We start from the raw sequence: 23,673 nt of genomic DNA, 5'->3' as shown, positions 1-23,673 counted from the left end.
AGTGATGCCTTCATGCTGCTTTTGCTTATTGGTTTGCTACGAATTAATAAACATTGCAACAAATATGTTGCTATTCATATAAATAACTATTTTAATCCTCTTGGACACCGTTTTTTAACCAGGATTTGTACGTCTAAGAGCCGCTAGATGGCGCTCGCTGAAACAAAATAGCAGCGTTGCAACGGAGACTCGTTACAACGTCTGACTGTCCGGGCTTACATTGGACAAGAGCTGACGAACAATCAGATGAACGATACTTGTTAGATAACCACGCACCTCTCTCACGTGTTCGCCGCGTTAAATTGCACGCGGATTGTGGCACGCGCGGCCCTCCGTACGGTGACGCGGCCGCGGTGACGCGGCGTGTGGGCGGAGCTTAGGGAAGGCCGCCGAGTTTCATCTCTCCCGGCTCCAGAGCAGCGGGGCGACGGGCGGGCAGGCAGGCGGCGTTCGCCGGAATGGCCGTTTCGCGTCCCCACGACGCCACGCAGGCTACGCAGCGGTCAGATTTATATATGTTTTAAAAACCGCTGGCTGCTTCATGATGCGGTGAAAACCCCAGTAAGATTTATTTAACGTAACCATCACAGTGTTTGATTTTTTTATTTATTCATTTATTTCTTTTGGTCGGAACATCACTGTGGACAGTGTTCGTCAGGCACAATCCTTTGTTCAAGAGTTAATTTTTTTAGTTTTAATTAATCGCTTTTGCGTTTTTGTGGTGTGTGTGTGTGTGTGTGTGTGGCGGAGAAGAAGGACTCGAAATGACCCGGACGGCAGTAGAAATTCGCGGCGGCGGCGTTTGTCTGCGCGGCTCCGCACGGGCGAAATGACCCCGGCGGTGCGTGTAAGTATGTCCGCGGCCGGCCGTTCCCTTCCGTCGTCAATCTCTCATCAAACTACTTTTCGTTTTCTCTTCGAACACTAGCCGAGATTTCCCATCTTTCTCCCCCCATTAACTGTTATTTTCCCATTCAGAACATATTTATGTCTCTTAAATTCGTTTATTTCTTAATGTTTCATTCATTTTTCTGTTTTTGCCGGACTGATTGAAATGATGAAAATGCTTCTTGCAGGTTGTTGCATGTTAAACCGTCCCGAGTGGTCGTGGGGATTTCTTTCTTTCTTTCTTTCTTTCTCTCGTGGATCGGCGAAAGAGGCTGACGGTCGGGACACATGGCGTTCTTAGTCAAAAAGAAGAAATTCAAGTTCCACACACATTTTGCACTGGAGGAGCTGACAGCTGTGCCTTTTGTCAATGGGCTCCTGTTCTGCAAGATCCGGCTCCTGGATGGCGGAGACTTCGCCACATCGTCCTCCAGGTGACTACGACCATGTCGACTTGCGCTGTTTTCTGTACGGGGTGCCCGCTTCCGCTCAGCCCCATCTCTTTAACGCTTAATGCAGCGCTTGCACGAACGGAATGTGACTCCAGCGCCGGTTGGGCATCATCTGCTTGAGACCCTGCTGTGCTGGATCCATCCTCCTGCACGGGTCAGTAGGTCCCGGTTGCCAAAAAGCACGAGGTGGCGTAGCAACAGACTTTCTCTCTGTGTATGTGTGTGTATCTACAGTTCTGGTCTACGATATCTAACCCTACTGAGACACTGTCACTGTCACCTTTTACAATCACCCATTAATAGAAGCAGCAACATGAAAAGGAAAAACGTTCTATCAGTTTTTTTTGTTCATGGAGACGTGTCAGGACTTTGAGGGGAGGTGCACCATCCTGGCCTTCCTTCCCTGTCCTGGATCACGATCAGCACGTCCTTTTTAGAACGAAGGACGTGACAGACCTCGCTGAATGACCTGTAGGACGGGACCATCCGTACCGATGCCGCTCTCTGGCTGCGCGGCTGGTGACCCTGACAAATCTCCTGCGCTTGTGTGCATGATCACCATTGCTTTAGCCTGTATGCTGAACAGGTTACAGAAGCAAATGGACGTTTTCACCGTTTTCCTCTCCGAGTTTGGTTTCTGCGCTCTTATCATTCGTCCTCCACTTGGCTTTCCCATTCAAGTCACACACACACACACACACTCCCGCTCTCGCTCCTTTTACCCCTCATTGCCACACACACCTCCTGAATCGCATAAACAGCTTTTGTGTTGTCTTCACTCTGCTTTGAGCTGAGATGGAAAGGAGAGAAAGGGTTGGGGGAAGGGCTGGATTCAACCACACATTTTCAAGGAGGAGATTTGTGGGTTCCTTAGTTGCAAGCTGTAAGATCTTAAGCATAAAATTAAGACTGTTTAAACCGGAAGATGGGAAAGATAGAGATTCCTAAAGATATACATTACATGTAAGGTCATGTGTTCTGGTACCTTTTTTAAAACTAATAAAAGACCCAGGAAGCCGGGTGCTGGACAGAAATGGAAGAACTGTCGATTGTGGGACTTTTCTGGGGTCCGAAGTGAAGAGAAAGACTGCCTGGAAGACACTAGAAGTTATTAGCCACGCAGCCCATACGATTTGGAGTAATTTAAGTATGTAATAAACCTCACTATGTGATTTTGATTAAAATTGTCTTGGCTGCAATAATGAATCAGTTATTAACACGAGACTAAACATCTGCCTGTAACACCAGCCAGATTCCTCGCTCAGCCATGGCTGATGATTGTGAATAAACTCAGAACGGTCCTCCACCACGCTGAGATGCGTCTAAGAATGGATTTTACATCCTGCACACCCTGCTTGTTAAAATGGTTTCATAAATCCACTATGTATTTTATTACGAATTTTAAGGACAGAAAAGCCACACTGAAGTTTAATCTGCCCGACCCTGTTAGTTCAGGGCCAAAAAACAAGCTGTACAATTTTTACATTTTTTTTTTTTAGTACAACCAAACCCTGTGACCATTTTAGCACCAAAAGAGGATTATAGACCACACGGGCATGCTAGGACGTTTAAAAAAAATATTTAATGAGTTGTAATGAGTCGTCGCTGTGCACGGCTATATCTGCAACCTCTAATTAACATGTCAGCCACAAACCCCTTATTACAGTAACTCACAGTACGCTCGCCATTATAGATCAGCAAGTACAGTTTACACCGATGTCTACACTGCATTTTCGACAGCTTTAAACAAAATGAAATATTTTGGACGTTTTCCTCGTGGTTTTGCAGGAGAGGTGCGATTTGCCGGTTGGTTTAGGTCAACATACCAAACGTAGTTCTTGGTGTTGCTTGACCTTGGCTAGAAGTAGATGTAGTGCTTGTATGTACGACCTTCTCGAACATCTCACACACTCGCGCATGGTCTTGGACTCGGCGTAACTGTGAAAATGATCCAGCCCGTAGGGAATGAAGAGAATGCGAACGTGGGTTTGATGGGCCGTAAGCAGTGAGTAAACCTTTTTTTAAAGGAACATTTTCATGTCCTCTTCCCTTTCCCATCATGTGACCCGTTTGAGGGGCATGACGCTGTTATGGCTTCTCAAAATCAGCATCTAATTTGCAGATTTATGGAGCCGTTTCTTGATGAGGTTGGTTGGTCTTTCTTTCTCATGAAGGGACGACTACAGCAGAAGGAAACGCCAGTGGTTTACTGTTGTCGCGTGTAGAAAGATCTACGACTCTCTGCCGTCTCCTTCCATCTGCTGCTAATCTTTCTAAAGGCATGAATCGAACAAGTATGTCATAACAGACAGTCTACAATCCTAATCGGGTCATCTTTTTCTGATAATTTGGACCGTCATCTTTCAGGGCGAGTTGTTTGCTCACGTCAGAGGGATTATCATGGCCCTTTCCCGTAATCTCACCCAGGGCCATTCTTCACCCTTGGGTAACATGACTTTTTGTTTCTTTGTGGAGCTTACGTTACATAACTCTCTGGCCGGCGTCCTCTCCGCGTTTGGTGCTAGTATCTGCACGTCTAGATCACAGAGAGAACAAGGGGCCTGCAGAAATTGTGAAGGCTATCTGGGGAGGGCTGGGGTCACACCCCCCCCCGTGTTTGGGGGTGATTTTGTTAGTTATGTAACTGTGCATGTGGAATGCGCTCCGTTGAGTAAGAACAAGCCCGTTTAGAGCGGTCGGAAGAGGCTATAACCAAAGGTCCTTTTGTTGCCGTGTGTGGGAGCCTTTATCCTGCATTGATTTGGCACAGGAAGGAGCACGCATAGCCGGCTGCGTCGTCAATTCTGCAGATTTTCTCAATCACGCCTCCTCTGCAACTAATTCGAACCAGTTTTTTTTTTTTTTTTTTTTTTTTTTAAAAGACAAACTTTTAATAATGTAGTGATAGTTGGGAAGGGGGATACTTGCCTGTGGCCCTGTTCTTCTCTCAGATCCATCTTCTCCAGGTTGCAGCGAGCTCTGTGTTTTCTGGCGCCGCACTTTTAGGACAACACAACCCTGAGGTGTACGACAGTTTACGCAAAAAACCCCCGTTTATATTCATAACTTGGATCCAAAAATCACATACATTGTTGAAAATTAGGGGGTCCTAATACCAGCCAATCGGGTTGTCCGCATGATTGGCGTGGCAGAATTTTAATGCCGGATGCGCTTCCACATTTCATCTAATCAATAAACCATTATTGCAAGCCTTGTTCCAATTTCCGGCTTCATGGTGGAAGGAGGAGGACACAAATATGAGACTTTTAAGATTATTTGTTTCCAGGAATCACCTCATCCCATCTCCCGTCACGTTCATAACTACTTTTGAGAACACAACACCAATCAGCACCAACAATGCAGTTTGGGGTTGTCTCTGTAAAAATTCTCTGACCTCTCCACATACGTTTTTACTTTAGTGCCCATATGTGTTTGTTTAATTCCTAGAACACGAGAGCCCTAATGGACTGTCTGGTGTGCGCTTTTGATGTTGAGCGGCAGAGGCTGATTAAATATGCTTCCTGTTTGAAATCAGATTTGGCCCCGTGCCGCCGCGGGACTCGGGGGCCAGACGTGGTATTGTGCCCTGATGTCTGTACGCAGCTGGCCTCCCACTTGCTCGTCGCTTTTCCTGTTGGAAGGGAACCGGGTTCATCCCGATGACGATTCAGGGAACTATCTGCTGATTCCTGTTTTTGATACTACTTCAAAGTTGGGTGGCCTGCAGCATTCTGTTTTCAACTCTCCCAGGCACTTAATGGTTTTGATTGGATTGGTTATTGAAGCTTTTCACCGGATTCACAGGTAGAGGATGGCTGGAGGGCCAGAAGAACCCTAGAGCAGGGGATTCATGATTCATATGAGGTTGCAACCTAATCTTTTGGAGAACATTAAATGTTCCTGGTCTACATTAAGCACAGACGTGGGCTGGAGAAGTAAACTGTTGAATAGTGAGTATGAAGACCATCTGTCTCACTACGCATTGTCATGCTAAGTTATAGCTGCAGGAGGAATATGAGCTTATTGAAGGGCACAATGGACCATGGGAGGGGTGATCAGACAGCCCATGTTGCTATTCATTTAGGCATTTCATCAGTATGGTTAATGGTAGGAATATTGTTACTGCTAAACTGATCTGTCAGCGCTTCAATCACTTTGATCTCCGATCATCATTTTGAACAGTCAGCCTCAATTGATGTTTTCCAGGGTGATGGTATGTGACGGTGCTGTAGGGTAACCACATGGGCTGCGTTTGGAGCCTGCTGTTTTTGGTGAGGTTTGTATTACGGGTGGCTTGGTCTGGCAGAGGCCCACCGCTGGGTTTGGGGAGAGGACATTAGCAGCACCACTCTGGACAAAGCTGGAGATAAGGATGCTGCCAGGGCACATAGTTAACTGGCTGCGTCATCCGAAACCGCGGTGGACGTGGTGGGGAGTCCTGAGAGCCTCGTGCTTTGTGTAACTCGATTGGACATGCTGTCCCTGAGCCTCCGTGATCGGGGGTGGTTCAACCTGACGTCTCAAGTGTTCTGGCAGGGTTTCCTTGCCATTGGAGAACATGAAGTAGCCTTGTTCAGTCATCCTCATAATAAATCAATTTATCCATTTGTTTCTCTGTGAGACCATGCAGGCACATCCATGCCACATACAAAGATAGACACAAAAGGTTAAACCAAAACCTTCAAAAAGATGTCGATGCCCCCCGTTGCACATTGTCCCTCCACTGCCAGCTTGCCATTTTGACACCATGGAAGGATAAATGGGACAAGACCTTAGTTTAAAGGTGAAAAGAACTCACAGTGAGAATTTATTTGGTGAATCTATTTGTTCCAACTAATATATTATTTGTCTTTGTGTGTTAGTTTGACTACTCAGAGACTAGGCTGCACCACCAGGGGTTCAACATGTTTTTGACTATTTTGAAACTGTTTTGGATGTGGTTCAGGTTAATGCTTGGAAACAAGTTCAAATATTTTGGCCAAAATGGACTGTGATCTAATTTTGACTGCTTGCATTTATCAGACGCCCTTATCCAGAGCTCCTTACAATCAGTAGTCACAGGGACAGTCCCCCTCGAGACACTCAGGGTTACGTGTCTTGCTCAGGGACACAATGGTAGTAAGTGGGGATTGAACTTGTGACTTTGTGGTCTTCTGTAGTGTGTCACCCACCATGCTACTACCCAATAAAAACATTTTTCATTTATTTCTGAAAAAATTCCAATGTGTTCTCTTTGTTTTAGTTGATAATTTGAGCATTCCTTATACTTTGTAGAACGACCTTCTATGTTCCGTTATCTCTGCTTTGCTGGCTCTTGTTTTTGTTGAGTGTTGCCATGGACACAACGCGCTTGTGGTTACCTCAGTGACCCAACAAAGGCAGGCGGGTTGTGGAATGTGTTGGACGAATTAAGAGGTTGGGGGTGCGAGCTGGAGAACTGAGGCACTGCGATTAGCCTTTTAGCGGGTCCGATAAGCCTCAGGAAAGTGTGACATGATACTCCTGTCTGGATTTAGTTCCACATACCAGCCAGACAGCAGTCTGCCTTTTGTTGGGGCGTGTAGTTGATGTTCGTTCGGGGCGGGAGGCTCCTTCTCCAAACTGTAGACAAATTAGATCTGAAATAAAGCACAGATAAGCTAATATTAGACCAAATAACCTGCTTTTAAAATATCCTGTTGGTTTCTCTGGCTCTTAGCAAGGTTGGCCTGTCACTTTCTCAAAAGAAATAGCAGAAATCAGCTACTTTCCACACCAATCACACCCTTTAATTTTTAACTATTAATTTTCACATTTTTAAGTTGATTTTATGATTTAATCTCTGTTTAGAAGAAAAAATGTTAGAATCCCATCTGCAAATATGGCCCGAATAAATGAAATTTTCTAGCGTATTTGTCGTGTAGTCTAGGGGAAGTAGTCAAGAAGCAGTCTGGGGGCGTCTGTGTATTTGATTATCATTAATTTGGAGTATGATTGCTCTTTGTGTGTCGTTGCACCCCTACTAACCTGCAGCTGCTCTGTTATTGTGGTGCCACTGGTCTGGCATGGCAGAGGATCAAGAACAGATGCCCTTCCTGGCATTGGGCCATCCTGTCATTTCAACTGGGAAGTACTATAAAAATCTTAATTTGGTTTCAGAGGTATACTATTAGAAAAGCATTTTGGATTGTAAAGCACACACTTTACTCCGCCTTGTCTGGACTTCTCTTGTTTCAAAATAAAAGTATCTATTATAAAACCCCGCTAATTGTCCCTTAGGGTCCTTCCCCTGGAGGACTAAATTCGCCTCAAAGACTAATGGCCTTTTCCTGATTCATGCAGTATTTCCCAGTTTGTATGTTCTAGCAGAGTCAAACACTGTTCTAATGCAAGATGTTTTTTGTGCTGTTGTCCAGTCATGGCCAAGTTATGAGTGACACAAACAGGATTTCACAAAGTTTTATTATTCCATTTAGCATATACTCTAGAATGTTATGAAGAGTGTTTAGATAATTTCAGTGATGCTAACCTGTTTTCAGGAGAGGATGTTGAACACAGGACTGGAGATCATGTCTTGCTGGTTGAGTTAGAATAGCAGACTGGATGCTTTTAAAACGAGGGTGATGCTTGAAATCATTGGTCCTCCTCTGTTAACCATGGTTACCTGCAAGGAAACGTGCATGGGGGAGCCACCAGTGCAGAGCTCACTCAGTAATGGCAGCAGGCAGGTGTGAGTGCCTCTGCACACAAGGTGTCAAGAAGGGCAGCAAAGAAGCCTTTTCCCTCCAAGAAAAACACAAAAAGACTGACATTCTGCAAAAAGTACAGAGACTGGAGCTGCTGAGGACTGGGGTAAAGTCATTTTCTCTGATGAAGCCCCTTATCAATTGTTTGGTGCATCTGGAAAATTGATTGTCTGTAGAAGAAAAGGTGAGCGCTACCTATCAGTCCTGTCTCGTGCCAACAGTAAAGCATCCTGAGAGCATTCATGTGTGGGGCTGCTTCTTATCCAATGGAGTGGGCTCACTCACAATTTTGCCCAAGAACACAGCCATGAATAATGGTACCAAAACATCCTCCGACAGCAACTTCTCCCAACCATTCAAGAACAGTTTGGTGCAGAACGATGCCTTTTCCAGCATGATGGAGCACCGCGCCATAAGGCCAAAGTGAGAACTAAGTGGCTCGGGGAACAAAACATAGAAATTTGGGGTCCCTGGCCAGGAAACTCCTTGGACCTTAATCCAATTGAGAACAATCCTCAAGAGGCGGGAAGATAAACAAAACCCACAAACTCCAAGCACTGATTATGGAGGAGGATTCAAGATTTGGCCCAGAAGCTGATTGACAGCATTGACAGTGAATTGCAGAGTTCTTGAAGGAAAAAAAAAGGCCCAAACACTGCAGATATTGACTCCTTGCAAACTTGATGTAATAGTCTTTGAAATGTGTAAAGTTCTTGCAAATACTTCAATACACCACAGAATCAACTGACCAATATATATATATATATATATATATATATATACACACACACACACACACACACACACACACACGTGGACAAAATTGTTGGTACCCTTCAGTCAATGAAAGAAAAACTCACAATGGTCACAGAAATAACTTGAATCTGACAAAAGTAATAATAAATAAAAATTCTATGAAATTTAACCAATGAAAGTCAGACATTGATTTTCAACCATGCTTCAACAGAATTATTTAAAAAAATAAACTCATGAAACAGGCCTGGACAAAAATGATTGAACCCCTAACTTAATATTTTGTTGCACAACCTTTTGAGGCAATCACTACAATCAAACGATTCCTGTAATGGTCAATGAGACTTCTGCACTTCTCAGCAGGTATTTAAAAGTGAAGTGATTGTCACATGTGATACACAGAAGCACAGCACACGATGCACACTGAAATTTGTCCTCTGCATTTAACCCGTCACCCTGAGTGAGGAGCAGTGTGTGGGGACGGTGCTTTGCTCAGTGGCACCTTGGTGGATCGGGAATCGAACCAGCAACCTTCTGATTACAGGGCCGCTTCCTTAACTGCTAGGCCACCACTGCCCCACACTGGCCCACTCCTCATGAGCAAACTGCTCCAGTTGTCTCAGGTTTGAAGGGTGCCTTTTCCAGACGGCATGTTTCAGCTCTTTCCAAAGATGCTCAATAGGATTGAGGTCAGGGCTCATAGAAGGCCACTTTAGAATAGTCCAATGTTTTCCTCTTAGCCATTCTTGGGTGTTTTTAGCTGTGTGATTTGGGTCATTGTCCTGTTGACCTGCAACTGAGACCAAGCTTTCCGACACTGTCCAGCACATTTCTCTCTAGAATCCCTTTATAGTCTTGAGATTTCATTGTACCCTGCACAGATTCAAGACACCCTGTGCCAGATGCAGCAAAGCAGCCCCAGAACATAACAGAGCCTCCTCCATGTTTCACAGAAGGGACGGTGTTCTTTTCTTGATATGCTTCATTTTTCCGTCTGTGAACATAGAGCTGATGTGTCTTGGCAAAAAGTTCATTTTTTCGTCTCATCTGTCCATAGGACATTCTCCCAGAATCTTTGTGGTTAGTTTGGCAAATTCCAGTCTGGCTTTTTTATGATTTGTTTTCAACAAGGGTGTCCTCCTTGGCCGTCTCCCATGATGTCCACTTTGGCTCAAACAACGACCTATGGTGCGATCTGACACTGATGTTCCTTGAGCTTGAAGTTCACCTTGGATCTCTTTAGAAGTTTTTGTGGACTCTTTTGTTACCATTCGTATTATCCGTCTCTTTGATTTTGTCATCAATTTTCCTCCTGCGGCCACGTCCAGGGAGGTTGGCTACAGTCCCATGGATCTTAAATTTCTGAATAATATGTGCAACTGTAGTCACAGGAACATCAAGCTGCTTCGAGATGGTATTATAGCCTTTACCTTTGACATGCTTGTCTATAATTTTCTTTCTAATCTCCTGAGACAACTCTTTCCTTCGCTTCCTCTGGTCCATGTTGAGTGTGGTACACACCATGTCACCAAACAACACAGTGACTACCTGGAGGCCTATATATAGGTCCACTGACTGATAACAAGATTGTAGACACCTGTGATGCTAATTAGTGGACACACCTTGGATTAACATGTCCCTTTGGTCACATTATTTTCAGTCTTTTCTAGGGGTACCATCGTTTTTGTCCAGGCCTGTTGCATGAGTTTATTTTTTAAAATAATTCTGTTGAAGCATAGTTGAAAAGCAATGTCTGACTTTTATTAGTTAAATTTCATAGAATTTTTATTTATTATTACTTTTGTCAGATTCAAGTTATTTTTGGGACCATTTTGAGTTTTTCTTTCATTGACTGAAGGGTACCAACAATTTTGTCCACATGTGTAATATATATATAAATATAAAACACAAAGCAGCAAACTTGGTGAAAACCAGTATTTGTGTCATTCTCAAACCTTTTGGGCACGACTGTAGATGTTTATTTGCATAGCAGATGGTGACACCCTCATGCATATTCAGCAACCCCCCCCCCCCCCCCCCCCCCCCCCCCCCTTTTCTATCATAAAATCTGGACAATTCATGATTTGTCCTGCACACACCCATGTAGTCAGGCACAATTTCTAATCTAGTTTTAGAAACATTTAAAGGGCTACAATTGTGCCTGCATAATCATGGATATTTTATTCTAATTTAATGGAATGTTTTATTAGTAATTGCAAAGACTGAGGATTGAGTTTTACTATGTTAATCTTATTGTTAATTTATTGTTAACAAATATCAGTGGCCTTCTGTGCCTAGGAAATAAGCGTGGATTTGAATAGAATGTTTGGATTTGAATAGAAAGTAAGAAAACGAATGAGAAAGTCCTTAAGTTAGAAATGATGTAGTTGAACCCAATGAAACTTAAGGCAACAGACTTGGTGAACTTAATTTCAGATGGCATAGTAATTTACAACACAGTCTATTTGAATTTTTTTTTTTTTTTTTTTTTTCGCTTCTCTGTATTGTCTTAATTTTAACTTGGCCTCATGGTCGCTTCAATGATGTTATTGTGAGTGGTGAAGTAATCCGTGTAGGAGTTTTGAATGCGGTGACTCAAAGTGGCAGATGTTTTGGGGAGTTCTGATAGAAACCGTGATAACCAGGAGGGCTATCAAAAGTGCCGAAACGATAACTCTTCCTACATGTGACATTTGTTATGCTCTGCTGCAAATCTTCCTGCCTGTTTTACGATTTCAGTTGTGATTTCCAATTCTTGAGTAAACCAAAATTAATATGGGTTTTGACAGCTTTATGTCCTTGCCGGTTCCTCTTTGATGAAGATGTGCAGCATGTCCATGTGTTTTATCCTCTGACTGAACCCGCCACCCTGTTTCCATGTGATATAGAGAGGAGGTGCAGCAGAACTGTGTTCGCTGGAAGAAAAGGTTCTCCTTTGTCTGCAAGATGAGTGCCAACCCCAGCACAGGGATTCTGGACCCGTGTATCTGTAGGGTGTCTGTTCGAAAGGTAAGCTTGTCTGTGGCTCCATCGCAGTCTGTGGTATTTGTATATTTTACACATACCAAGCTTTATGGGGGTATTATGGGTGATCTACCATTTTTTTTACATTTACAGCATTTATCAGACGCCCTTATCCAGAGCAACTTACAATCAGTATTTACAGGGACAGTCCCCCCTGGAGCAACTTAAGGTTAAGTGTCTTGCTCAGGGACACAATGGTAGTAAGCGGAATTTGAACCTGGGTCTTCTGGTTCACAGGCGAGTGTCTTACCCACTAGGCTTCTACCACCCTTTTCTTGTGATATACCGGTCACATTGGATTTTCTGTGTCTTACTTTGTTCAATGGCCTGATATTGACAGTGACACATTTTTCACAACAATATCGTAAACGAATAGGTTTGGAATGTATTACCGTTGTTGAGGGTGGTAAATTGGGACAAACTAAAGTTTGCAGAATTGTTTGTGACACTTGCACTACCATGCGTTTGTCATGTCTTGTCAGTGTTTTATTTATCATTTCCATCATTTCCCTGCGTGTCATTCCTGACCGGGTTAAGATGGGTCAACCTGTGCTTTTAATTGGCCAGCATGTGATGCCTTGGGGCTTTAGTGTATTTTCCTTGTTGCAGTATAGCAATTTGATTCAAACTAATTAATGAACTGCTGTTGAACATCAACGTTTAATGCAGTTGTCTTGAATTGTCTAGAATTGTGCAGATAGAAAACATTGTACCTCAAAATGCCAATGATCGGCCCAATTCATCTGATTTAATGAGTTGACTATTAGCTGACATGCTGGCCGCTCATGACTAAAGGGTCTAAATGGTGAACGTAAAACTTTTTTTTTTTTTTTTTTTTTTGTCCTTTCCCATCTGTTTTGAAAAGTAATGTCTAATGTCCTACCTCACTTTCTCTCTAAAGACTAAAATTATCTTAGAAGCTGTAGTGTTCAAGCTGGATAAACATGCCACTGTTGGTGCTGATGGGTCAGGGGGTGACAGCCATCTCCTGTTATCTCCATAGCTTTATTGATGCTTTTTTTTTTTTTTTTTTTTTTTTTTTTTTTTTTGCTGTCACGCTTCCTTGTTATTATTGCATACACCCTGAAACTGCTCATGTGCCCTCTGCCAAGCAAGTGTGCCTATTGACCCTGCGCACCACCTCTCCTCGTTTCTGCATGCTCCTGTTTCATTTGTTCTTTTCCTGTTTTCATCACAGGAACTCAAGGGAGGAAAAGCGTATTCAAAGGTAAGTGGGAATTTTTGCAGCACACACCCATAGCCTGGCATAACATGAAGTGATACAAACACAAGAGCATCACCTGATGTCAGCCCCACGTCGGACCTACAGTTGAATACCAATAATAAATTTCACAATGCTGATAAATGTGGTAAATGAAAAAATACGGCTATTGGAATTAGCAAATGCAGAAGAAGACACACAATTGAAAACAGAATGTAATGAATTAAGTATTATAATGTCTAACTATGCCTTTAACTAGAAGTGTAGAATCCTGGTTTTGGGATGTATGTTGTATACGAAACGGCACCCAAACTCCTTCCAGCATTAGACTTGTGAAATTCTTTATATTCACCTCATAATCATATCTTAAACCTACTAGACAGGATTAAACAAATGTTCTCTTTCAAACACAATTAATATTTCATAGAAAACTGTCACATAACTGCAGTAGAGGTTGGTGCTTTTGTGAACAGTTCAAAAGTGTGGCAGTGTCTGATAACATCATGGTGACAGTTACACTATGTAGACCATATGCTTTTACTGGGAACATCCATGTGCTGCCAAAAAAAACTCTTCCTTTTGTTTTTCCAACAATCTAAGTTCGGAGTTCCTTAAGCTAAATATACTACAACACCAGAGGAGGCGACTTCCTTAAGTAAACGAATTAGCAAGAAAATCTGAAGGAAATGAACCGGACCTGATTAGTAACTGCCCCATCACACTCTTACGTCAGTTCCAACTCTTCTCTTACTCCTACTGTAAATAAAGCGGCTGATTAGAAAGGAAGCCGACTGAAAATGGGCAGGGAAGTCCGGTGTTGCACTATGCATATTTCACAAGAGCTCTGTTTGCTTTCACTGCATACAGGAAAGCAGGAAGCAGGGGTTGCACTGGCAAGACAAAGAGGATGTAAAAAAAAAATAGACTTTCCAGAGTGGTATCCAAGAGGAAGAGTGTGTTCCTTTTGAGTCATTGACTTCCCTACAATTCTAATTAGTTTAACACTGTTGGTGCCCCCAATTGTCACCCATTAAATGTCTCCTCATCCCCAGTTGCGCCTGAATTTCAGGATCATTACACCTGCAATAAACCACTTTCTATGTGATTCTGCCACTGGTCTAAAATGTCCAGACACACCTACTCGTCCCAATAGTCCCTGTTGTTGAAGCCAGTAGTTGACAGAATCCAAGATGTTGAGGCTTTTGAGGATTTTAAAATGAGAAACCCATAAAATTATTAGGTGTCAGCTTTTGACTTGTAGTGTAATTATTTCACAAACTAGCCACACATAGTATATTATTATCGTGGTTAACCATGCTTATGGTTGTAGTTATTACATTTTTGCTTTTCTAATAGCAATTTAATTACATTTACAGCATTTATCTTGAACCTATAGTCACCAAAAAGCACAGAACATAATCTCATGTTGAAGTGAAAGGCAGGCCACAGTGTTTAAGTATTTTCCTGTAGTATTTGACTCAGCCAATCAGTTTTGTAATTTTTAGTCTGTGACATTTTCTATGTTTATTTGTTAACTGCAGGTTTTTCCTTATTTGTTTGTTTCTAGCTGGGCTTTGCTGATCTTAACCTGGCGGAGTTTGCTGGTTCAGGCTTCATATCGCGCTGCTTTCTCCTGGAGGGCTACGACACCAAGAACACCCGACAAGATAACTCCATTCTAAAAGTGAGAATAGTATTGATGTGTGTTGCATTTAAACAATCTTACTGAATATTGCCTTAATGTTGCCTTGCATTCAACAGGTGACCATAGGAATGACCCTCCGGTCTGGAGATCCATGTTTTAAAACGTATGTGCCATATTATTTACGCTTTTAGTTAGTCTTCGCTCCCTCTAGTGGTCGGAATTGCAAAACTTTCTTTGAAATTATATGGCTGCTTCCTACTGCAAATCATTATAAATGGTTAAAATATCCCATGTGGTGGTGTATATGCAACTATACTGAACTATACTGAAAAATTACATTTAAATATTACATTAAATATATTATTGCCTCAGGCCATCAAGCACAGCCAAGTCCATCTCAGTGCCTGGCCAAGACCCATCCCTGCAGCTGGACTGTAAAGGGGAAGGCATGGGAGAAGGATCTCAACCTCATCTCATCAAGCCAAGGCCTTCTGTGCTCACTGCAGGTATCTGCAGCAGTCAACTTTTTTTTTTCTGGGTGGAAGTGGCCTTGCCTATGATCCAGAGGACCACACACAATGGGTGGTAGTAGCCTATGCTTAACACGCTTGCTTATGAATTAGAAGACCTGGGCTCAACCCCCACTTTTTGTCCCTGAGCAAGACACTTAACCCTGAGCTGCTCCAGGGGGACTGTCCCTGTAATATTGATTGTAAGTCACTCTGTAAATATAAAGTCACTTGATCAAACCCACCTGAGCAAGAGAAAAAAATTGTAATTCTGAATAAGGGAGTCTGCTAAAAATGTTTTACATTTACAGTATTTATCAGACGCCCTTATCCAGAGCGACTTACAATCAGTATTTACAGGGACAGTCCCCCTGGAGCAACTTAAGGTTAAGTGTCTTGCTCAGGGACACAATGGTAGTAAGTGGGATTTGAACCCGGGTCTTCTGGTTCACAGGCGAGTGTCTTACCCACTAGGCTACTACCACCTACATGTTGAGAATGTTGAGAAATACACTATACCAATTGCTCTGGATATACACTACATGTAACAGGCAATGCATATTTGTCAGCTTTAGAAGACTATAATTGTTGGGACTGTGTCACAGGCTTGACTGAGGACCCTGACCTGAGCCAGTCCAGCCCGGATGAGACGTTCCGCAGCGGCCACTCCCGCAATTCCAGCTACACCAGCCAGCACAGCAAGCTATCAGGTCTTTTTCTATCAATGTTTTTTATATGCATTATTTTGGGTTCCATGTCAAATTTGTTTGCATTTTTTTATTTAATGTAATGTTTGTTTGTATTTAGTGGATTAAGAAAGAAAAATAGGTGGGTAATAATGAGGATCTCAGTGAGCTTTTCTGGCCACTGATATGCTGTTGCATTCATCACCAATGACTTTTACCATTCAAAATGTATTTGTTGGTAATATGTGTGTGTTCCTCAGGCTACAGCACAGAACACTCCTGCTCGTCCAGTCTCTCCGATCTAACCCACCGCAGGAACACCTCCACTGGCAGCAGCGCATCCGGTGGGCTGAGTGTAGACATCCCCTCAGAGGGGGAGAGGAGTGCAGAGAGACCCCCACGCCCTGTTCTGCCAACCAACAGACCCCCTAGGTAAACCCCTTCCCAAGATCTGATTACTTTGAAAAGAATTCTGAATTCTGAACGCTCTCTGCTGTGTGTATGCGTGCATCAGGAGGAAACAGGATTCTGTTGAAAGCCACCCATCCTGGGTGAACGACACGCGCATTGATGCTGACGACATCGTGGAGAAGATTGTCCAGAGTCAGAATTTTGCTGACCGCAACAATGAAGGTAAGCGGGTAAAAGAAAAAAGCAGAGCAGAGGCTCAGCGTTAATGTAAACCTTGAGTATCTGCTCAATCTGTCTGTCGCTCTGACACTCTCCTTCCTTCTTTGTCTGCCTTCCTCTCACCCTGAACAGACAGCAACCTCAGGTTGCTCGTAAGCAGGGATGGGACTACAGCTCTGAGTGGCGTCCATCTGGACAACAGGTTAGGCACAGGAGACACATTTACTGATAAAAAAAATAACTGCACGTTTACCAGGTTCATTGGTCAAACTGGCAAGGAACCATGCATAGCACATCAATACCACAACATCTGTCCAACATCTGTGATTGGGCCACTAGGTGTTCCCTTCTCAAGACCTATTCAGTTCAATAGTTTAACTTGAGAAACGTGAGGCAAAGCAGCTAACATTTGAGGAAGAAATCGATTAACATCAATGCAAGATTTAATGTTGTCTTGCCAGCTTTCCAGCTGGTACAGAATACAGAGTACATTGGCATGTATTCTGTCATTTGTTCCATTTTAAAATACCTTACAAGCTTACAGATAAAATCCATATGTGTGTGTGTGTCTTGTTGGTTAACTTGAGTGCACAACATATAAATATATATATACACACACACACACACACACACACACTGTGATATGTTAACCTGAGTGTGTTCATTCTCTGTGCAGGGTGACTGCTGGTGTGTATGAACCTGTGGTAATTGAGAGTCATTAGGCCCGGACCAGGCCCCAGCTAATGAGGGGGAAAGGAAGGTCATGACCACTACAATACAAACTATTTAGTTGCTCTACTAATATCACAAGCTTAATTAGATTCACACCTTTCCAGGGATATAATTTTTTTGAGCACAATTTTTAAAGAAGCACTCCTTGACACTGTGCACTAAGCTGATTACCACTGTTTTTGAATAAGCACAGTAACGGAGGTGCATTGTAAAGTCAGATGTTTTTTTTTCTGTTTACACATTTTCCATAAACCGCTTAGCCCTTTTCATTTTTTTATAATGTAGCATTTGCTTCACCTCTAAACTCATGCACGTGAAAGGTCACAGTTGCAACTGGATGCATCCTGCATAAAGAGACATTTTCTCAGGGTCAAATAATGGTTGCTAACATGTGCATTGCTGGCCTATGACCTGCCTGTATACGTCTGGGACAGCACTGATCTCACCTGTGCATAAGCGCAGTGATGAGCATGAAGTGGTTGCCATGGTTATGAGCCTCCATACTGATTTTCCTGGAGCGCTGGCGGGTTCAGTTGCCATGAGGGGAGAACATACGACTCCTTCTTTTTTTTTTTTTTTTTTTTTTTAAATTGATTGACTGGCTCCTTCGCCTTGCAGACATTATAGGGCAACAGAATTTTTAAGGTTCCTGTCCTAGATTGAATTGTGTGGAGGCTGGGGGTGACAGCACTATATGTCCCACACAGTTACCCCCAACCCTCACACCCAGTGGCCTCTTTACTGCTTTCCATGGAATAAGACCGGTGGCTGGTCCACCTTAACCTTTTGGGAAATCTGTGGCAGTGGCTTTTTTTGAATTTTTTTTTAATTTGTAGAAGAGTTTAGGGTCAAAATGTTTAAGATTTGAACATGAAATAAAAGCTATGCTCTGTTCAGTGACATTCAGCACTTGTGGTGAGGATGGATTATCATGCCAACTAGAAGCATGTTCGGCCCCTGCTGTAAATCTGAATGTGGTTGAGACCTTTTCTTTTCTTTTCCATACTCAATTACACTTTTGATGCCATATGACAAACCAGCAGGCTGGATTTTTTTTTGTTAATTTCTTTTCTAAGTATGACAGTTTGAATGTAATTGTCAGTTCATGGTGTATTCTTCATGTTTCTTGTTTTACAATGAGTTAGTAATTGGTTTCCTGCAGGTATTATCATTTTTTTGTACTTGTGACTTGTACTGTGCTGTTATGGACACAACCCCCCTCGTTTAATCATGAATTTAGAACCATCAGCAGGTTTCTATTGATCCTGAGAGTGTGCGTGTGTCTCTGTGGATTTAATATGACGTGTGTAAAGATTGCAATCCTCAATTGAATTCATTTTTACTGCAGCAGGTTCTTTGCCTCAGGCTACATAATGATATACATTTCAGCAGCACTTCAGCCAAAACAAAATTAACCTTCTGATATCTCTGACGAGGAAATGCACAAAACACTTGTTTCCAATGCATAAGCTAACATTCATTTTAGTTGTAACTTAAAGATGCAAATTTCTATAATTTTAACAAATTCTATGTATTTTACAATGTGTAGGGGAATATTTTTTCAATATTAAAATGTTAAAAATGAAATATAGGGTGTGTGTGGTTTTTTTCATATATATTTGTCCAAGTAATGTATTAGACTTTCCTTGTATATTTCACCTCTATGAATAGGGTACCATGATAATAACATTAAAATAATTTGTGAAAATTTATAATATTTGTGAATGGTCAACATACAGACTTTTATTTATGTTTTAATTTTATTTATTTATTTTTTTTAAAATCTAGAACAATCTGTAAATGGGCCCACTCGGAACGGACCTTGTTTTAACACGTGTGTTATTATTGTGGTAACCTGGAAATTGGAGATGTGGGGTTCTCCGATCATAAACCTGTTTTATTTCAATTTAATCCTGCTGTGCAACCCGTAAAGCCACGTGTTTCTGCTCTGCTCCGCTGGGTTTTAAAACCCTCCTCTACTGCTCAACTGCTCTTTTACTTGTAACCAACCCTCACTGTCTGGCAACCCAGAGGAAGTATTACTCCGATTTAACTCCGCCTGCCAAGATGCTTTGGACCAGGTAGAACCACTTAAACCTGAACAGTCTAGGCCAAAATCTGAACTATGGTTAAATACCTCCACTCGCGCTGTCAGACGAGAGTGTAGGAGTGCTGAGCGAAAATTTAGGTTTCCCTTGAAATGGTCCAACACTGGCAGCGTTATCAGAGGGTGGTGAATGTGGCTAGAAATAAATTCTATTCTAACCTAATATCTTTTCCCATAACCTAATTCCCACTGCAAAGGTGACAGGGCCTTTGCAGTAGCCGCCCCATGTCTATGGAATGACCTACCAATCAGTGTCAATCACTGTGTTTAAATCTCGTTTAAAAACTCACTTTTACAACCTGGCTTTTAACCCAGTGTGACGTGGTTCTTGTACTGTGTTCTTATGCAGTATTTTATGTGGCTTCTTATGCAGTCCTTTCTTAACTCTTTTAATATGTTGTCTTAAATATTCTCTGTTTTATTCAACCCCACGTTTAATTCAAATTGCTGCATGTTTTATTTTATTCTGTTTTGCTTTTGTTCTTAATTTTTAACATTTTTTTTTGTTCATGTCTGTTTTGTTCCTGGTAATTGTATTTTATTTTTATTTTTTCTTTGTGTTAAAGTGCTTTATACATAAATATGGTGAAGGTGCGTCATATCTTGATACTTTCTGAGATCAGCACTGTTCTTTTACAGGTACAGCTTATGCAATACACGCACCAATAAAACACCCTTATTGGACCAGTAATTTCATGCATTAATAATAATAACATAATCTTCTACAAGATTATTGGATTTGTTAACAGTTTGTTTATGAGTGTGTCCAGTTCAGATATTCAAACCACATTTAAAAAAAAATACAGATAATGACTTCAGAGGGTATCATCCCTTATGGAGTAGTATCTCTTCCGCTGGCTCCCCTGTTGCTCAGTGAAGAAGTAACACAACATGCACCACATGCTGTCCTCGGGGGCGATCTGAACACCACTGCTTGTTCTGAAGGGCCTCAGGGCGCATGAACCTGTGTGGAGGAACAGCGCATCAGGTTTCACGTGCATCAGACTTTAATAAGGTTTCATTCCTGGCAAAATGAATTCAACTTTTCACTTGTGACAGTGTACAGTTTATACCTAAGATAAAGTAAGCAGTGGCACTGAGGCAGAGGATGATGAGAAAGATGGTTCCAGGTCCCACATCCACAACAGCGCAGGCATTAGGACACGCGCAGGGGCTCTGAACCCAGATTTGCAGGGGTGGGTCTTGGTCAAAGTTTTGGCTGTAGGTGAGGGACTGGTTGGTGCTGCACTGGTAGTGAACCACGGTCAGAGGTCGACTGTATGCTAAAACTGAGACATGAAGCTGAGGTCCTTCAAAAGTAAATCTACGTTGAAATACAAAGAAGTAACCCTTGTTTTTAAAAATATATTCTTTATCGAGATCATATCACACGTGATTATGTATATATAACGCAATTCTTTACACTGTAATGTACCTTGGTATTTTTATAAATACTTGTGTAATTCGGTAAAGTACCTTTGTACTCTTTTGAATGACCCTTTATGGAAAACTGTCTCTTACCTGAGTAGGACACGGACAGTGTTTTCATGCTGCTGTTGTAGTGGAATTTATTGTCAACATGTCTCCCGTAGTTAATATAGTTGCTGATGTACCTTTTATCTTCATGAATTCTGGAAAGACAGGATAGTTCAACACCTCCCTTCATGTGACCAATCGTGATCATGCTATGCTAAGGAAAACATGCATGCAGAAATAATATATATGAGACCCAGAACAGGTAGAACCTTGGATCTTAAACCGTGGTACTCTTAGTGAAACACTGAGCATCTGTGAGATTATCCTCACTTGTTGTGTATTTGGTTGCAGAATTGACAGTGGATGACAGTCAACAATAAATAACATTCATGTTAGGAATAAAATACAGTTTATGTTGGTTAAATAGACCTATGCTACAGCAAATCCGAGCAAAACATTTGCAGAGGTTGTGGTAATTGTAAAATGATTGAGGACCATGATCCAAACCCAGCTGGTATATGAGAAACAAAGTCATTTTACTCTTACTGGAAATTTAATTTTGGACACTGGTCATGTTGGTCAGCACAAGTCTACTATATTTCGGACAATGTAGAAGGTCCATGGAATAATAAAATTTCTGCCCTGCCAGTCATTCTAACCATCAAAAGCTGGTTTTTGACATTCAGTGCAATTTAATTTACACTACATGTAAATAAGAAAGGATTTCAATTTGAGCAAACATTTAACATTTTAACAATTGTTCTGTTATTCAGTTGTAATATTTTGTTTCCTATAGAGTAATCACTGACAATTTGTAATCTGTTTTCTGGCAATGTCTGTCTAGAATTAATATATATTCTTCAGCTATTGTCAGAGGCAGCATCCTACCTGACATTCAGACAGGCGGCCACAGCGGAGCAGTCTGTCGCGCTGAAATCCTCTGGCTCAGAGAAGGGGAGACAGGGGCTGAAGGACAGTAGCACCTCGGCAGAAGCTGGCATGCCCTCAGATAGCAGGGGCTTGAAGCGTTCCAAAAAGCCGTCTGGGTCTCCGAGCGTCGCCAGATCTATGACCCCAGAGCCGTCCATCATGATGCATTTGCAGTGACTCACTTTAATACAGCCACTCTTCTTGGTGGGAGCTGAAGGAACTGTTGAAGGAGAAATGGAAGAAGGCAAAATTTGGCCAAACACAAGAGAGAACATCAAAAGAGATACTTGGCCCTGCATTGTGTGGGGAACCAGGCTGTGTTCTTGCTTGGAGGGAATAGGGACTGCTTGCTAAACAGGGACTGCAGGCACAAATATTTAGTTCAGTCTGGCTGCAAGATTCCTAAAGGTCCAAGGTATTCTCTCTCAAGTAGTCTCTAATTAAAGCGAATCCTGCTTTTACGCAAACGACAGGCTCACAAACAGTTTAATACCTTTTAAATGCACATTTGATACAGAAGCATGAATGTATAATGCATCAGACATTCTCTAAATAACAAGGGGGGTGCTGCCAAAGAAAGGTTTAAAAAAAAAAAAGTGGTAAAGTGGAGAAAAGTGGTTTTGATGTTTTTTTTTTTTATTAATTCAAACAGAGAGACAATATTTTTTTTCCAGCCATGAATCTGAACGAAACACATACAATTAGCTTTCTGTCATGTTTGTAGGGGCTTTTTTTGCAGCCTGTGCAATGACTAGGGTGGTAGTAGCCTAGTGGGTAAGACACTCGCCTGTGAACCAGGAGACCCAGGTTCAAATCCCACTTACTACCATTGTGTCCCTGAGCAAGACACTTAACCCTAAGTTGCTCCAGGGGGGGACTGTCCCTGTAACTACTGATTGTAAGGCGATGAAATACATTTGCTGCGCATGTCCACAAGCCCCGATTCATTTACCTTATGCATTGTTCTTGTAACAACAACGTCCATGATGTGGTGTTCCAGTGGTTTATTTAGAATAGACTCATATACTAAAGTCTCACAGAACTGTATTTTTTCATATGAAATATTACAAACACAGTTGACTTTTACCTGTACCAATAACAATTGATACTTAAATTTTTTTATGTGAGACAATATACAAATATACACTCTCAATCTCTCATTGACTATCCATAATTGATGTATCCTTAGTAGCGTTGCAGCTGGGTTCCGATTAACAGGGGTTTACACAAGACCCTGGGCCCTGCATCTATGCAGTCTCAGTGGGTTCCATTCCTTTTGATCCAAGCTGTATTTTAGGCTTTGAGGCCCCACACCCAGCCCTGAATAATCATTCCCATTTATCACCCCACTTTGATGCCTACACCCAAAGAGTTATGTAAATTCGCTGACCAACATATGGATGGCTATATGGATAATGATGCAACGTCATGAATGAATAAAGGAATATGGAAGAGAGTAAGCAGATAAATGCACTGATGCTGTAGTATATTCTTCTGGAGGGCAGGAGAGTAAAAAGTCCACGTGAGGGGTCCCGCATACTCCTGCAGGCCTTGTGGAAGAGGCATCCCAATGATGTTCTCAGCTGTCTTCGGGGCAGCGGTGGCCTAGCGGGTAAGGAAACGGACATCCCGAACCCCCAAGGTGCCACTGAGGTGCCACTGATCAAAGTACCATCCCCACACACTGCTCCCCGGGCGCCTGTCATGGCTGCCCACCAAGGGTGATAGTTAAAAACAGAGGACACATTTCGTTCTGTCATCGTGTGCTGTGCTGCAGTGTCTCACAATGACTTCACTTTCACTTTTCACCATCCTCTGTTGTCAAAAGTTTTGCAGTTGCCATACCAAACATTATGGTCATCGTAATATTTTAATAGTTATATTCCAAGGACAA

At 42.2% G+C, this 23,673-nt stretch overlaps 2 protein-coding genes across 4 annotated transcripts; one reads left to right on the top strand and one right to left on the bottom strand.

The window, feature by feature from the left end:
• The first annotated feature begins 399 nt into the window (after positions 1 to 399).
• On the top strand, positions 400 to 18,853 carry eeig1a (estrogen-induced osteoclastogenesis regulator 1a). Of its 3 annotated transcripts, XM_028997144.1 has the most exons (13): positions 400 to 561; positions 754 to 847; positions 1,077 to 1,322; positions 11,707 to 11,827; positions 13,041 to 13,070; positions 14,632 to 14,748; positions 14,826 to 14,872; positions 15,082 to 15,215; positions 15,824 to 15,928; positions 16,165 to 16,336; positions 16,419 to 16,537; positions 16,667 to 16,736; positions 17,211 to 18,853. In XM_028997144.1, exons 3-13 carry the CDS (start codon positions 1,177 to 1,179, stop codon positions 17,254 to 17,256), a joined length of 1,107 nt encoding a protein of 368 aa, XP_028852977.1. In that variant the 5' UTR covers positions 400 to 561; positions 754 to 847; positions 1,077 to 1,176; the 3' UTR covers positions 17,257 to 18,853. The 3 variants fall into 3 exon arrangements, with proteins under 3 accessions (XP_028852977.1, XP_028852975.1, XP_028852976.1); XM_028997142.1 differs by having other exon boundaries at positions 754 to 1,322; XM_028997143.1 differs by having other exon boundaries at positions 751 to 1,322.
• Positions 18,854 to 20,188: 1,335 nt separating this feature from the next.
• Positions 20,189 to 22,106, bottom strand: LOC114799653 (uncharacterized). Its single transcript, XM_028996448.1, has 4 exons — positions 21,738 to 22,106; positions 20,895 to 21,004; positions 20,447 to 20,662; positions 20,189 to 20,337 (listed from the first exon to the last, which is right to left on the bottom strand). The coding sequence occupies exons 1-4, from the start codon at positions 22,076 to 22,078 to the stop codon at positions 20,189 to 20,191; spliced, it is 816 nt and encodes a 271-aa protein (XP_028852281.1). The 5' UTR covers positions 22,079 to 22,106.
• Between the last annotated feature and the right edge of the window lie 1,567 nt (positions 22,107 to 23,673).

Source organism: Denticeps clupeoides, chromosome 11 (assembly GCF_900700375.1).
Source record: "Denticeps clupeoides chromosome 11, fDenClu1.1, whole genome shotgun sequence".
Classification (NCBI taxonomy): domain Eukaryota; kingdom Metazoa; phylum Chordata; class Actinopteri; order Clupeiformes; family Denticipitidae; genus Denticeps; species Denticeps clupeoides.
This window is presented reverse-complemented; position numbering and strand designations above follow the sequence as displayed.